This window comes from Rhincodon typus, chromosome 15 (assembly GCF_021869965.1).
Source record: "Rhincodon typus isolate 14 chromosome 15, sRhiTyp1.1, whole genome shotgun sequence".
NCBI classification, from domain to species: Eukaryota; Metazoa; Chordata; class Chondrichthyes; order Orectolobiformes; family Rhincodontidae; genus Rhincodon; species Rhincodon typus.
Window position 1 is genome coordinate 3,541,041 of NC_063346.1, and position 15,158 is coordinate 3,556,198.

Sequence of the window (15,158 nt, forward strand, 5' to 3'; positions counted from 1 at the left end):
AGTGCAGCACTGTCGGAGGGTCAGTGCTGAGGGAGTGCCGCACTGTCAGAGGGTCAGTGCTGAGGGAGTGCAGCACTGTCGGAGGGTCAGTGCTGAGGGAGTTCTGTAGTTTTGGATGTGCTGTTTTCATGAATAAACTTTAGACCAATGGTGGAACGGGCCGTTTGAGTTGTTGTAATAAAACTTGTGGCTGCTGTATTGTAGAGGAGCAGGTGAACTCTCTGCTGTGTCCTGGCCAGAAATTTCCCCCAGCTGATATTGCAAACAAACAGTACAAGTGATCTGCTCCTTACATCACTGTCGTTAGTCTGAGCATTTTTTTGTGCAAATTGGCAGCCTCATTTGCAACATTACTTTGTTGCATAAGATTGTCTGTATAGTGCTTTAAGATATTGGGAAGCTGTGCAAAGCTCTAGCAAAATGCAAGATTTTTTTTCAATTGTCTTCTGCTGACAGGCAGGCTGCCTGGTATCTTTCAGATTAAATATTGTCTATAGAATCAGTGCCTAATGCGGTATTTTTCTCAGTCTGACTGTGCGGATCTCTTCCAGACTCACATGCCTCTCTGACTATTGCCCTGAGTTGGGTAGATCCAGGGGTGTACCAGATCCCAATCATCCTCACTGCGAAAGGGGATCCCCCCCAGCATCACAGAGATAGTCTAACAGGTAAGTGAGGGACTTGTACAGTGTAATCACATTCAAATTTGGGTAATCACTCGCTGCTATGTAAGTATATATTAAAAACTGTCATGCTCCTAATTTAATTAGTTACTTCATTCAGCTACAAAGTGTTCCAGTAAATAGAAAATGTGAAAAGAGAAATATTTTAATCAGTTCTCGACTGCTTTCGTCTTTGTTTTCAAGTACTTTGTGTTCCTCTCTGTGTGATTCTGTGTAATAATGTAACTTCTAAATAAATTTGATAGTTAATTTTAGCCCAATTGTAAGAGATTTAGACTGGAACTTACGACACTGCACACCAATCATTAGATGTGTGATGCCGGGGACCAGTGGAGGAGGCTGAGATGGACCATCCACTCGGCACTTGTGGCTGAAGATTGTTGCAAATCTTCAGCCTTATCTTTTGCACTGATGTGTTGGGCTCTTCCATCATTGAGAATAGGGATATTTGTGATATTTGAAGGGCTGTTTTTTTGTCATTGTTATTTCCAGTGCCCAGGTCGATGCCAGGTAGTCCGTCCAGTTTCATTTCTTTGTTGAGATTTTGTGGCCATTGGTCAAACTGAATGGTTTCCTAGGCCATTTCAGAGGACAGTCGAGGTCAAGCACATTGCTGTGGGTCTGGAGTCATGTGTAGGCCAGTCCAAGTGAGGGTGGAAGATTTCTTTCCCTGACGGATATTAGTGAGCCAGATGGGTTTTCACATAATTGATAATGGATTCAAGGCCATCATTAGACTTTTCAGATTGTTAAATGAATTTATGGGATGTGGACATTGTGGCTGGGTCAGCATTTATTGCCTGTCCCTAGTTACCCCTTGAGAAGGTGGTGGTGAGCTGCCTTCTTGAACCGCTGCAGTCCATGTGCTGTAGGTTGACCCACAATGTCATTAGCATGGGAATTCCAGGATTTTGACCAAATGACACTGAAGGAACGGCGACATATTTCCAAGTCAGGATGAGCGGCTTGGAGGGGAAGTTGGAATTGATGGTAATGTTCCCATGTATCTGCTGCCCTTGGCCTGTCCCACAAGGAATGTGGGCAGCCAGAAGGAAGGACCTGACTGGGCGAGTCGGGTAAATCAGGGTTATTGAGTGAGGAGAGTATACCCAGAGGTTTGGGAGGGTGTTTGAGGAGGTTTAGTGGTGTGGTGTGAAGGATAGGTAGGTAGGAAAGAAAGGGATTACTATCTCCTCCAGGAATGCCACCAAAGGTACCCTCCAAAGATAGTGTGCCCCCTTCCTTCCTGCCATTTTAAAAACATTCTAAAATGTGCTCCCACCTGCACAAGCCAACTCCATCATGGTGGACCAGGCCAATACTGGGTCCAAGTGGGCTTCATACAAAGTTGATTGAATTTTTGTTAAGCAAAGGTATTTGAGAATATGAGCAAAAGGCAGGTATATGGAGTTAGGCCACAGGTCAGCCATGATCTCATTGGATATGTAACAGGCAGGAAGGGCTGAATGGCCTGCACCTGTTCTTATGACTCTTAATGATTTATTTACACATGCTGGGAGAGTTCTGATTGTGCCCGACCCACTCGATGGGGCTGAGCTAAGGACTGGCTGGGAATTTGGTGGGCTAGACACCCAAGTGTTTTACATAACCCTGTCCCCCCTACACGAACATACCCAGCAGGGCTTGTGTTATCCAGAATGTTAATTCCATTTCGCACTCTGCAGATGCTGAGAGACTTGCTGAGTAGTATTCATAGAGTCATAGGGTCGTACAGCTCAGAAACAGACTCTTCTATCCAACTTGTCTGTGCTGGCCAACTGTCTAAAACTGATCTAGTCCCATTTGTCAGCATTTGGCCCATATTTCCCCAAAACCTTCCTATTCATATACCCATCCAGATACCTTTTAAATGTTATAATTGTTCCCGCCTCCACCACTTCCTCTGGCCGTTCATTCCATACATGCACCACCCTCTGCGTCAAAAAGTTGCCCCTTAGGTCCCTTTTAAATCTTTCCCCTCTCACCTTAAACCTATGCTCTCTAGTTTTGAACTTCCCCACCCTGGGGAAAAGACCTTGGCTATTCACCCTATCCATGCCCCTCATGATTTTATAAATCTCTATAAGATCTCTCCTCAGCCTCTGACACTCCAGAGAAAATAGCCCCAGCCTATTCAGCCTCTCCCTGTAGCTCAAACCCTCCAACCCTGGCAACATCCTTCTAAATGTTTTCTGAATTCTTTCAAGTTTAACAACATCCTTCCTATAGCAGGAAGACTAGAATTTTACACAGTATTCTAAAAATGGCCTCGCCAATGTCCTGTAACAACTACAACTCCTATGCTCAATCCACTGGCCAACGAAGGCAAGTGTATCAAAAGTCTTCCTTGTTACCCTGTCTAACAGCAACTCTGCTTTCAAGGAACTGTGCCCCTGGACCCCTAGGTCTCTTTGTTCAGCAACATTCCATACTTTTGGGCCAAATCTATATGTTTTCATTCAACCTGGTGACCCAAATAGTCATTGAATCACTCATAGATACAGTAATTTCATTGAGGTTACAAAACAAACATACTAGAAATGTCTCACATAATTACACACATGAACAGCTTAAGAAATGTTCTGAAATGTGGAATCTATCACTGAGGAAGATCTTTCAGTGTGTAAACAACAAAGCAGTCAATAAAAATGATGCATTTCAGAGTCTGAGTGACACAGATCACATCCAACATTGTCTCAAATCCAAAATTTACAATTAGGGAGTTCTTGAGTCTCCAGCAAATTTTAAACATACCTCACTCCTTCAGCATCTAATTGGGCCTTCACCTTTCTAATATTTTCTGAGATTGGAAAATCTGAAGTAGTTACGTGACCCAGCATTTTGCTCGATTCCGGTTCCAATTCCTTTGATGTTGCAGTACTCCTCCAAACGGTTCTGAGTAAATCGACTGGTCCAGATCTCAGCTCTGCTGCTGACCACATACCAAACCCCATGCTTCAAAAGTTTGAACCTGACGTTCTGCCATTGTCCTTTGCAGTGAATATTTGTCCTTGCAATTCCAGAGGGGAATGCAGGCTTGAGGTGGAGCCTATTCCAGGGAAACCCACCATTCTGACAACTGTGGGCACCATTGTTGGCACATTAGGAGCAATCGGTGAGTAGCTCAGTTCATCACTCAACTCGGGGGGGGCGGGGGGTGTGGCATGGGAGGGTGGGGGCATTTAAAATAGTTTGGAGCTAATGCTTTATCTCAGCAGGAAACCAGAACAGGGGGTCACACTGTCAGAATGAGGGATCAGATTGAGAGGACGATAAATTTCTTCAGTTTTTTCATCTTTGGAATTCCCTTTCCCTGAGTAACAAAGAGTGAACGACAGAGAGAGAGAGAAAGAATGAGTGAGAGAGAGTGAGAGAGCGTGAGAAAGTTAGAGAGGGAGATTTTTAAATGTTGTATCAAGAGCTGTCAACTATGCCCCCATGGTTGCACTCCGTTCACTCAGACTCTGTTGCTCATGGGTTCAATCCCTACTCCAGTCTCACCTCGAACCTAAGCTGCTGAGGGAATGCAAACTAAGGTCTGCCCAGACTCTCAGGCGGGGGCCATGAGAGTAGGAGAGAAAGAGAGATGGAGATTGGGACTAAAGAAATTGAAAGAGAGTGAGAGATTGAGAGAAAAATTGTTGTGAGATTACTTGAAACAGAGCAAGGGAATTCTGGTGACCTGGTGAATATTTGTCCTTCTACGATATAGGTTACCCAGGTGTTTATCTCTATTTCTGAGATCTTGCTGTGTACAGTTTGGATGTCACATTCTCTACTTCACAAAAAAGCGATTATACAGTGTACTCGCTGGAATTTAGAAGAATGAGAGAGGATCTTATAGAAACATGTAAAACCCTGATGGGACCGGACAGGCTAGATGTGGGAAGAATGTACTTGACGTTGGGAAAGTCCTGAACTAGGGGTCACAGTGTAAGAATAAGGGACAAGCAATTCAGGACTGGAATGAGGAAGAATTTTTTTCATTCAGAGAGTTGTGAACCTGTAGGTTTCTCTCCCACAAAGTATGGAGAGAAAGTGGGAGTGGGGTGCTAAAACTGCATGATCAACCATGATCATATTGAATGTTGGTGCAGGGTTGAAATGTCGAATAGCCTACTCCTGCACCTATTTTCTATGTCTCACTATTGTGTGTTAAACATTCAGGGAAGTGTAGAGATCATGAAATATATCAATGCAAGTTCCTCACTTCTCTCTCTTTTGAAGATTAATTCTCCGTCATCCTTCTCCCTTCCTGGTGTACAGGTTTTTTCCTGAGCATTGTCCTTGTGTACTTGGCCGTAACAGGCAAGCAGCGCCAGAAGAGGAAACGCAATGTCAGCTCCGAGTCTGAGCGGTTTCACCCCGCGGTGTAACGTGGTCTTGCTCAGAATCACCATCAACAACTGATCAGATTGATTGATTTCAACAGCCCATTGAACACGTGCAGAAAACAATCTGGATCCAAGTGTACTTTGAGCTTCTTCATTGATCACCAGAATATTTAATCATGTTTAGTTAACCATTGAGTGTAGTGTGGTAGTAACAGGGAATTATACAATTTAGGACAAATAGAATTTGTTTAATCGGTTCATTATAGGAAATTCAGAGTTTGTTAAACATTGATCTTAACTGAACTTATTTTAAACTTTATAAAAACTGGAAGAACTGCAGATGCTGTAAATCAGAAACAAAAACAGAAATTGCTGGAAAAGCCCAGCAGGTCTGGCAGCATCTGTGGAGGGAAATCCGAGTTAACGTTTCGGGTTGAATGGCCCTTTCTCAGAACCCAGAGTTAACTCTTGATTTTTCTCCATAGATGCTGCCAGACCTGCTGAGCTTTTCCATCAATTTTTGCTTTTGTTGCTTTAAACTCTATTAATGTGTAAACAGTGTAGAACTAGACAGAGGGTGACATAGGCACTTAGTACCACACTTGCTGAATTCACTCTGATTCTCGGTGCACTAACCACAATCAGAGTAACCAGAGGAAACATCTCAGCCTTAATGCCCACAACCCCACCTCCTCTCACAGCCCGACTTTCAGAAATGAATATAGTGCATTCGGGTAAATCTCGATTCCACATTTAGAATGATGTAATGCACCCTATTCTAGTTTCTGTTTGAAGCAGTGCTGTAGGCATGAGGGTAGCGACCATGATAACATACTTCACTGACAATGTAAAATATCTGGTCCCATCTTCAAACTGAGCCTAGGCTCCTCTCTGGAGAGGGGATGGCCTAGTGGTATTATCATGCAACTCCTAATCCAGACACCCAGGTTACATTCAGGTTCAAACCTGCAGATCATGGGATTTCAATTCAATAAAAATGTGGAATTAAGAGTCTAATGATGACCATGAAACTATTGCTGATTGTCAGGGAGAAGCCATCATGCCCTTTAGAGAAGGAAACTGGTAACTTACCTGGTCTGGCCTACATGTGATTCCAAGCCCACAGCAATTTGATTGGCCCTTAACTGCACGCTGGATAATAAATGCTGGTCTGGTCAGTGATACTCACATCCGGTGAATGAATAAAAAAAAACTCAATGTTCCAACACTCTCCTGGCTGACCCCAGTGCAAAATCCCAACGCCACCCCAGTATAGACCTCCGTCCCAGCCAGTCCGTTACAGGCTCCCACTGCCCTGCTCGGACTGTTAGCCTGCTTCTTATTTCTAATTCAGCTTCTTATTTTCAGTTACTGAGCATTCAGTGTCACACACACATCATCAAGCATTTGGTCAAACTGCCAAAAATCTCCCAGCTGTTAAAAGTTCCCTGATCTCCAGTCACATGTCACCTTCCTCCCACCAACACTGCTCCTCCGATCAGAGATTCCATCTCTGACGTTTTATAAAATATTTCCTTTGGCTCTGAAGGTCAGGATGGAGACATAGAACGCTAACAGCAGAAGACTGACTGGTCCATCAGGATTGTTCCTCACTTTGCAGTGACCGAACTCCCATCCTCCCCACTCCTGGGAAAAAGCAAGGGTAAAAGAGAGGAATTAACAAGAGCAGTCAGGGAAACATAGAACATAGAACATTACAGCGCAGTACAGGCCCTTCGGCCCTCGCTGTTGCGCTGACCTGTGAAACCAATCTGAAGCCCATCTAACCTACACGATTCCATTATCATCCATATGTTTATCCAAAGACCATTTAAATGCCCTTAAAGTTGACGAGTCTACTACTGTTGCAGGCAGGGTATTCCATGCCCTTACTACTCTCTGAGTAAAGAACCTACCTCTGACATCTGTCCTATATCTATCACCTTTCAATTTAAAGCTATGTCCTCTCGTGCTAGCCATCACCATCCAAGGAAAAAGGTTCTCACTGTCCACCCTATCTAATCCTCTGATCATCTTGTATGTCTCTATTAAGTCACCTCTTAGCCTTCTTCTCTCGAACGAAAACAGCCTCAAGTCCCTCAGCCTTTCCTCATAAGACCTTCCCTCCATACCAGGCAACATCCTGGTAAACCTCCTCTGCACCCTTTCCAATGCTTCCACATCCTTCCTATATTGCGGCAACCAGAACTGTACGCAATACTCCAAGTGCGGCCTCACCAGAGTTTTGTACAGCTGCAACATGACCTCATGGCTCCGAAACTCAATCCCTCTACCAATAAAACCTAACACACCGTACGCCTTCTTAACAACCCTATCAACCTGGGTGGCAACTTTCAGGGATCTATGCACATGGACATCGAGATCTCTCTGCTCATCCACACTACCAAGAATCTTACCATTAGCCCAGTACTCTGTATTCCTGTTATTCCTTCCAAAGCGAATCACCTCACACTTTTCCGCATTAAACTCCATTTGCCACCTCTCAGGCCAGCTCTGCAGCTTATCTATGTCCCTCTGTAACCTGCAACATCCTTCCGCACTATCCACAACTCCACTGACTTTGGTGTCATCCGCAAATTTACTAACCCATCCTTCTACGCCCTCATCCAGGTCATTTATAAAAATGAAAAACAGCAGTGGCCCCAAAACAGATCCTTGTGGTACACCACTAGTAACTGAACTCCAGGATGAACATTTCCCATCAATCACCACCCTCTGTCTTCTTACAGCTAGCCAATTTCTGATCCAAACCGCTAAATCACCCTCAATCCCATGCCTCTGTATTTTCTGCAATAGCCTACCATGGGGAACCTTATCAAACACTTTACTGAAATCCATATACACCACATCAACCGCTTTACCCTCATCCACCTGTTTGGTCACCTTATCAAAGAACTCAATAAGGTTTGTGAGGCACGACCTACCCTTCACAAAACCGTGTTGACTATCCCTAATCAAATTATTCCTTTCTAGATGATTATAAATCCTATCTCTTATAATCCTTTCCAACACTTTACCCACAACCGAAGTAAGGCTCACTGGTCTATAATTACCAGGGTTGTCTCTACTCCCCTTCTTGAACAAGGGGACAACATTTGCTAGTCTCCAGTCTTCTGGCACTATTCCTGTAGACAATGACGACATAAGGATCAAAACCAAAGGCTCTGCAATCTCCTCCCTAGCTTCCCAGAGAATCCTAGGATAAATCCCATCCGGCCCAGGGGACCTATCTATTTTCACACTTTCCAGAATTGCTAACACCTCCTCCTTATGAACCTCAATCCCGTCTAGTCTAATAGCCTGTATCTCAGTATTCTCCTCGACAACATTGTCTTTTTCCTGTGTGAATACTGACGAAAAATATTCATTTAGCGCCTCTCCTATCTCTTCGGACTCCACGCACAACTTCCCACTACTGTCCTTGACTGGCCCTAATCTTACTCTAGTCATTCTTTTATTCCTGACAAAAATACGCTCTGGAGGCTGTAACCAAGTCTGTGCAAAACACAATCAAGTCTGAATCCAACTGGCTCATTGACAGGAGATGAGCTTAACTGTGTATTTCCTGCTGGTACAGAGATGCATATCCAATATCTCCTGAGTATTGCAGTTCATCAGAATCATCCGTTTCTGGCTCACAATCTTCCTTATGCCAGGAAAATCTCTCACTACATTGTCCCTAATTACCAACATCCTCCATGTTGTAGTGTATAAAAGGAACGAGGTTGTATCTAATAGATATGGTATACTGGAGATGATATATTGGTGGGTAGTATATTCAGATGATAGAGATTAATGGTATGATCTTGTAGCCATTACACAGTTACAAGGCGATCAAAGGTGGGAATTTAATATTCAGGTGTTCATGACTTTTCAAAAGGTCAGACAAGAAGGAAAGGCTGGTGGGGCAGCTTTGTTAGTATGAGATGGAATAAGTATGATGGCAAGAAATGATCTTAGATCAGAAGATGTCGAATCTGTGTGTGTGGAGCTAAGAAATAACAAGGGGAGAGAAGACGTTGATGGGATCATGTGTAGGCCCCCTCATAGTTGCTGCTGTGCGGGACAGAGAATAAATCAGGATATAAAGAGGGCATGTAACAAAGGAAGTGCATTAATTATTGGTTATTGAGGTTGGTTGGCTCGCCAAACTGGTTTCTTGTTTCGCAGATGTTTCATTACCATGCTGGGTAACATCTTCAGTGCAGCCTCCGATGAAGCATCGGTGTGTTTTCCCGCCTGGTTTTTAAACTCTGGGGTCCGTTGAGATGGATTGCCTCACTTCTGGTTTTCCTTCGTAGTGAAATGTATATGGGGTCGAGTTCAATATGTTTATTAATAGCATGCTTCGTGGAGTGCTGGGCTTCTAGGAATTCTCGTGCCTGTCTTTGCCTAGCTTGTCCCAGGATTTTGGTGTTGTCCCAGTCAAATTGGTGGTGTGCCACTCTGATGCCCAGCGGTCGTAGGAGTCTAGTGGTGAGTTCCAACGTGTTCCTGATGTAGGGCAGTGTGATGAGTGTGTCGGGGCACAAGCCCACATCAACTCTACGACAACTGCTCACCCGAACCAAGGACCCACTCCCCGCCAAGGACAGGATCAATGTCATCTACAAGATCCCCTGCAGAGACTGTGACAAACACTACATCAGACAAACAGGGAGGAAACTAACAACAAGAGTACATGAACACCAACTGGCTGCAAAAAGACACGACCAATACTCACTCATCTCAATCCACATGGACAAGGAGAACCACCATTTCGACTGGGACAACACCAAAATCCTGGGACAAGCTAGGCAAAGACAGGCACGAGAATTCCTAGAAGCCCAGCACTCCATGAAGCATGCTATTAATAAACACATTGAACTCGATCCCATATACATTCCACTACAAAGGTAAACCGGAAGTAAGGCAATCCATCTCAACGGACACCAGAGTTTAAAAACCAGGTGGGAGAACACACCGACGCTTCATCGGAGGCTGCACTGAGGATGTTACCCAGCATGGTAATGAAACACCTGCGAAACAAGAAACCAGTTGGGCAAGCCAACCAACCTCAACACCCACAACCCAAGCTACAAATCTACTCCAAAACCTTAAATTATTGGTTATTTTAATCTTCTTATAGATTGGGAAAATCAAATGGGCAGAGGTGGTCACGAGGAAGAATTCATGGATTCAGTTTCCTAGAGCAATATGTTGTGGAACCAACCAGGAATTAGGATATTTTGGATCTGGTGATGTGAAATGAGGCCATTTTAAAGTGTAAAAGATCCCTTGCAAGTAACCACAACATTGTAGAAATTAGCCTTTTGTTTGAGGGGGAGAAACCTGGGTTAAAAACAACTGTGCTAAACGTAAATAAGGCTAATTACAAAGGAATGTGAACAGAATTGGCTGGCATGGCCTTAGAAAAGAGTTTAGCAGAAAAGACATTTGATGAACAATATCAGACGTTCAATTCTTTATATAACATCCCCATGGACCACATCCTAAATTTCATATCGATTAGATATCATCCCTAATATCCCATAGCCACTATGTAACATAATTAGATAGTTTGATGACTCATAACAAAGATATAGCCCAGTGAAGAAGAAGGATGCTAAGGATAAACCAACCATGGTTAACCAGGGAAATTAAGGATAGTATCAAATTGAACAAAAGAAATTACAATGCGGCAAAGACTAGTGATAAGCCAAAGGATTGTGCTAGTATTAGAAAGGAACAAAAGATGGCTGAAAATGAAGAGGGAGAAAATAAGCTTTAAGACAAAATAACAAACCACATGAATAAAGATAGTGAGAGTTTCTTTAAATAGATCAAAAGGAAGAGAGAGCTGAAAGTGAACATAGAATAATATTGGGGAAATAATAATGGGGAACCAGGAAATGGTAATATTGGAGAACCAGGAAATAGTAATAAGAGGTGAACCAGGTAATGGTAATAAGGGGGAACCAGGAAATGGTAATAACAGGGAACCAGGAAATAGTAATAACAGGGAGCCAGGAAATGGTAATAATGGGGAACTAGGAAATGGTAATAAGAGGTGAACCAGGTAATGGTAATAAGGGGGAACCAGGAAATGATAATAACAGGGGGCCAGGAAATAGTAATAATAGGGAACCAGGAAATGGTAATAATAGGGAACTAGTAAATGGTAATAATGGGGAACCAGGAAATGGTAGTGGAATTGAGTAAATACTTTGCATCAGTTTTCACTGTAGAAGGGAACGGTGAAAACAAGTAAGGGGGTCTTCCAAAACTATATGAGGCACAAATATGACCACACTTGGACTATTGTAAACAGTTTCGGGCCCCTTACCTAAGGAAAGATATATTGGCATTGGAGGCAGTCCACAGAAGTTTCACTAAGCTGATTCCAGCTTTAAAGGAATTGTCCTCGGAGGAGAGGTTGAGTAGATTGGGCCTGTACTCATTGGAATTTACAAGAATGAAAGGTGACCTTATTGAAACATACGCGATTCTGAGGGGACTTGCCAGGGTAGATGGAGAAAGGTTGTTTCTCCTTGTGGGAGAGTTTAGAACCAGATGGGATCATCTCAGATTAAGGGGGTTGCTTATTTAAAATAGAGATAACAAGGAATTTCTTCTCTCCGAGGGGAGTGAATCTATGGAATTCTTTCCCGCAGAGGGCTGTTGAGGCTGGCTTATTAAGTGTATTCAAGGCTGAGATAGACAGATTTTTAATCAGGAAGGGAATCAAGGATTATGGGGAAAAGGCAGGAAAGTGGAGTTAAGGATGACCAGGTCAGCCGTGATCTCACTGAATGGCACAGCAGACTCAATGGGCCGAATAGCCAGCTTCTGCCCCTATGTCTTACAGTCTAATTATGATATATAATGGCTATGGGATATTAGGGATGACATCTAATTGATATGACATTTGGGATGTGGTCTATGGGAATGTTATATAAAGAATGCGTTTCAGTCAGTCAGTGTCCTACAGGAAAGAGAATACTGCTGGGTGATCTGCTGGAAAACATTAAAATGACAAAGGGAGTATTTGCAGATTAGAGGTTATAGGTGTTTCCACTTGTCGGGAAGACCAAAACTCTATCTCAACGGCCCTCTTGTGGTGTAGTGGTAGTGTCCCTACCTCTGAACCAGAAGGCCCAGGTTCAAGTCCCACCTGCTCCAGAGGTGTGTAATATCATCTCTGAACAGGTTGATGAGGGAAATGGGTTAAATAAAAGGAAAAACTCGGGACTGCAAATACAAGGCAGTCCTGATTAAACTCAATTGGGAATTCAGGAGAAATGTCTTTACCCAGAAAGTGGGGAGCATGCAGAAGCTACTGTTTCAGGGAGTAATTCAGGCCAAACTAGACAAGTCAATAAGGGGGAAAGGGACAGGATGATATTGGGATGTGCCAGAGTGATAAATGCGAGTTGGAGGAGGCTTCAGTGGAGATTAAACAACAGCACTAAGCAATTGGGCCAAATGGCCTGTGTCTGTTTCAGGTTCTGTTTCATGATCTTTATATTATACTGGAAATGTGATGCATTTTGTACACAGTATATTAAGTGAACAGTAACGTTGCCACAGTCCCAGTGGACCATAGGCCTGCTCTGTCTCATTACAGACAGATGACCCTGGCTGAGTCTGTGGCAGCAAACATTACACCTTCAACACACTACATTATACATGTTGGATGCGGTGTGTTCAGCAGTTAGTAAATAGAGGGCACCATACATTATGGAAGAGATCTATTAGGTAGGTGGTGCATGGTATATCATACCTATTGTATATTCCATGTGTGCTACATTATAGATGAGGTGTATTGGCCGTGTGGGGTGGAGTTTGATGGTTACGTGGGGATTGATCATTTGGGATATTGTCGATTGAGACTGTACTTCTGCAATTCTCAACCTCAGTGTCTCCTTCTGACAGAACAAATGAACCATTCCAGTGAGGAGCTCTATCATTGATAGCCTGGAGTGAAACAGAATAATCAAGGGTCAGGCAGGGTGACAAACCCATTTCAGACAGTATGAGCAGGTGTATACACATTAATTTATCTCACTCTAATGCAAATTGTATTTGTGTCAAATGTTTCATTAATTAAGAGCTATCATTGTCAATATTTGCATGAAATGAAAAATCTATTGCCCTCTCAATATTGGAATAATCTCTAAAACATGCTCTTTAATGGAAGAATCCCATTTCACATGGACTTCCTTAGCATTCTTCTGCCTGATAAGAACAAATGCTAAATATTTTAGATGCCTAATTTCACCTTTGATGTTGTAATCTCTATGCCTAATTTCACCTTTGATGTTGTAATTGCTATAAAATAATTCTAGTAGAGGCAGAGCTAAGGAACTGTCTCAGTGACCCCAATTCTACAGTAGTGTCTATTGACATCACAAAATTAGCGAACGTGTTAGAGAAGGGGTGGGCTTACAGCTTGACTCACAATAAACTGTCTGTTTTACACCAGAGTCTATGGTTGATGTTCTTTTGGGAACACCTCTCCCCCAAACTCGAAGCAGCTGACTCCCACACTTGCACCCAACACATCAGTCCTCTCCGTGCGGTATCACATACACAGTACCATATTGGGAACACCACTCCCTGCAAGTTCCCCTCCAAACCACTCACCACCCTGACTTGGAAATATATCATCGTTCCTTCACTGTCACTGGGTCACAATCCTGTAATTCCCTCCCTAAAGGCATTGTGGGTCAACCCACAGCACATGGCCTGGAGCGGTTCAAGAAGGCAGCTCACCCCCACCCTCTCAAGGGCAACTCGGGATGGCCAATAAATGCTGAGCCCAGCCAGTGATGCCCACATTCCATAAATGAATAAAAAAAAGTTGTGTTCTTCTTGCTTTGGGAAGGATGAACTTGCACTGGAAATAGTTCAGAAAAGGTTTACTCAGCTAATTTCTGGGAAGTGTGAGTTGTATGGGGAATGGTTGGGCTGATCCTCTTTGGGATATAAAAGAATGATTGGGATCTTGTAAGATTGAGGAGGCTTCACAGAGAAGCTGCCGACAGAACAATTCCCCTTGCCACAAAGTCTGCAAATAAAGGAGACTAGTGGCCTCTCACTGAAGAAGAAGGTGTGGAGAAATTTCACCAGTGACCACAGACAGATGGGAACACAGAATGGTCTCATTAGTGTCCTTCAGGGAAATGAACCTACATTCCTCACCCAGGCTGGGCACTAGGTGACTCCTGACTCACACCAATGCTGTTGACTCACAACTGCTCTCATTGCATTGGATCGATCAGTTCTAAGAAATTCAAGCCTGTGGTTCAGGATGACTCGCTGCCATCTGCCCAGGACACGTAGAGCTGGAGGTAAATAGTGGCCAGCCCAGTGCCATGTCCCTGTAAGGAATAATTAGAATGAAACAACTTTTCCATTTCAGTCTGGGAGCTTCAAAAAAGAAATTTAATCGAGAAATTACAACATGTATTCCAGAGATCAAAGACAATTTGGCCACTGTGATTTGCGTTGGCATTTTCTCCCAATCTCCTCCTCTGATCAGCGAACCACAGGAATGTGAAAGCCTGATCCATGCAATGCTTCAGCTCTCTGTGTCAGCAACAGCTCAGTGAGTATCTCATCCCCAAATCAGAAAGCTGTGGGCTCCAAGTTCCATTCCAAATACCTAAACGCAAAATCTAGGCTGATAGTCCCAGTGCAGCACTGAGGGAGTGCCATGGTGTCGAAGGGTCAGTGCTGAGGGAGTCCTGCATTGTTGGAGGGTCAGTACTGAAGGAGTGCCACACAGTCAGATGGTCAGTACTGAGGAAGGGTCACACTGTCAGAGGGTCAGTACTGAGGGAACGCAGAACTGTCAGAGCATCAGTGCTGAGGGAGTGCTGCACTGTCAGAGGGTCAGTGCTGAGGGAGTGCCGCACTGTCGGAGGGTCAGTGCTGAGGGAGTGCCGCACTGTCGGAGGGTCAGTGCTGAGGGAGTGCCGCACTGTCGGAGGGTCAGTGCTGAGGGAGTGCCGCACTGTCGGAGGGTCAGTGCTGAGGGAGTGCCGCACTGTCGGAGGGTCATTGCTGAGGGAGTGCCGCACTGTCGGAGGGTCAGTGCTGAGGGAGTGCCGCACTGTCGGAGGGTCAGTGCTGAGGG

At 44.0% G+C, this 15,158-nt stretch overlaps 1 protein-coding gene across 1 annotated transcript in view; it reads left to right on the forward strand.

Annotated features, from left to right (window-relative positions):
• The window catches only part of cdh16 (cadherin 16, KSP-cadherin), a 46,506-nt gene extending 41,422 nt beyond the window's left edge, over positions 1–5,084 (forward strand). Inside the window, exons 11-13 of the mRNA XM_048605945.1 lie at positions 552–668; positions 3,682–3,798; positions 4,950–5,084. Of these exons, the coding sequence (XP_048461902.1) occupies positions 552–668; positions 3,682–3,798; positions 4,950–5,059 (344 nt within the window). The 3' untranslated portion in view covers positions 5,060–5,084. The remainder of the gene's footprint in view (positions 1–551; positions 669–3,681; positions 3,799–4,949) is intronic.
• The last annotated feature ends 10,074 nt before the right edge of the window (positions 5,085–15,158 follow it).